At 46.2% G+C, this 1835-nt stretch overlaps 1 protein-coding gene across 1 annotated transcript; it reads left to right on the top strand.

The window, feature by feature from the left end:
• The first annotated feature begins 475 nt into the window (after positions 1 to 475).
• LOC147629197 (brassinosteroid-responsive RING protein 1-like) lies at positions 476 to 1578 on the top strand. The gene is made up of 2 exons (XM_086812962.1): positions 476 to 629; positions 823 to 1578. Exon 2 carries the CDS (start codon positions 860 to 862, stop codon positions 1418 to 1420), a length of 561 nt encoding a protein of 186 aa, XP_086669088.1. The 5' UTR covers positions 476 to 629; positions 823 to 859; the 3' UTR covers positions 1421 to 1578.
• Positions 1579 to 1835: the final 257 nt, after the last annotated feature.

Below are 1835 nucleotides of genomic sequence, written 5' to 3' on the forward strand. Positions count from 1 at the left end.
CATTGGATGGAGAAATGATGGGTTTCAAAAGATCGATTTTCATCAAGATGGGGGCATTGGCAGTGCTCATAGGGATGTGGCATTTGACATGTTTTTTGTTGTTTAGCAAGTAGTAGTTTTTATAGGAATGGGCAAGGAATGAAGGATCAAAGGTGGAGGTGGAGGACAAAGGTTGATTGGAGTGGCGAAAGGGACGGGTGGGGTTCAGGGAGACGCCACGTCATTGGCCAGCGTGGAAAAGCGATTGAAAATTAAAGCCACGTGGAGGACGGTGGAAGCTTTTTTGCAGCGCGGGGTTGTGGTGACGTAATGTCCGACGTGTCAGGCTACGAGTTTTAGGGTCCTTTCCTTCTTTTTTTTTTTAAAGGTTTACAAAATTACAGCCCTTTCCCACGAATCACATTTTAATGCTAAATTTTAACTGGCATTTTCGAGATTTCGATGTTTTTTAAATTATTTTTCTGCCACCTTATTCCCGTGGGAAGCCCCTGTTATATAGCTAAGCTGCCAAGCTGCTTTCTCTTCACGTCTTTGCCATTTGGCCTCTGCGTTCGTGTCATCTGCAGATCCGCTAGGGTTTTGCTCTGCAGGGCTTCTCCTCCTCCACGGGCAACCACCTCTCAGCACAGGTAAGTTCTTCTTGCTGCACATTGCCATGTATGATCATATGCCCTCATGCTAGGCCATCATGCATAATCATACAATATCCCACGCCCTCATGCCATATCTCATCCATTCCCCTCACCATGCCCATGCATCATCACATCATATCTCTTCGCCTCCTCTTACATCTCTAATTCCGTGGCGTTTATCATCATGTAGGTCCAAGACCTCCATCCCTCCATTGAAGTTGCTTGCCATGGGGCTCCCAGTCTTCCCCGACATCTGCCCAGGCCTTCTCCCCATGCTCATCATCAACATTGCCATGTCCTTAACATTGATCAAGGATGCCTTTCACTCTTTTATGCAAGTTTTGGGCCTACTCCGCGAAGCCCCAACATCGGATGATGCTACGGCATATTTAGGGTTTCCTGATGAGTACAACCTGTGTTCCGGCCTCGTGTTACCCAATTTGTCTGAGGAAATACGACAAGCCCTCCCTCTCACAGTGTACATCCCCGATCTTGGCAATGGTGCCCTAAATCTGGTGGATGCAGAGTGCTCTGTGTGCCTTCAGAACTTCCAGAGAGAGCAGGAGCTTCGCCTTTTACCACTCTGCAAGCATGCCTTCCACAGAGGCTGCCTAGACCAGTGGTTAGACCACCAGCAAACCACATGCCCCTTGTGTAGAATCTCTCTTGTGCCCGAAGACATTTCCAAGAAGCAGCGGCAGAGAGAGCAAGAGCTCTCAAAAGAGGTCAGCTTCTGGTTCTCACCTTTCCATGGTTCAGGTTTCCAAGGCCTATCGTGCCACATCTAATGTACAGAGCATGCTTTCCTTTGAAGGATGCAACATGGCACCTTGATGATATGACACGATTACATAGGGTTATACCTTTTATATGTATCTAAAGAAGCTGTAAAAAACAGTGATTAATAACACTTCCCATGCTATTCATATCAATCATTTTTGTAGCAGGTTGAGACATGAAGACCTTTGATTCTTTTACATGATTTGCCACTCCAAGCTTAAGACTAAGTGACAGCCTACTTTACTGCCTCTTGGGGTGGTATCATTGTCTTGATAAGGTAGTTTCCATTTGCCCTTAGACAAGGGTGAAATTTCAAATGTAGGGTTTTGGAAGGATTCCGGTTTATTGTAGAGTACTTTGCTTCATGGGACGTAAGTTGGATGGACCAAAGGAAGCTGAATCTTTGCCTGCTCGAAAGCTTGG

Source organism: Cibotium barometz, chromosome 18 (genome assembly GCF_041138505.1).
Source record: "Cibotium barometz isolate CiBa-2024 chromosome 18, ASM4113850v1, whole genome shotgun sequence".
Classification (NCBI taxonomy): domain Eukaryota; kingdom Viridiplantae; phylum Streptophyta; class Polypodiopsida; order Cyatheales; family Cibotiaceae; genus Cibotium; species Cibotium barometz.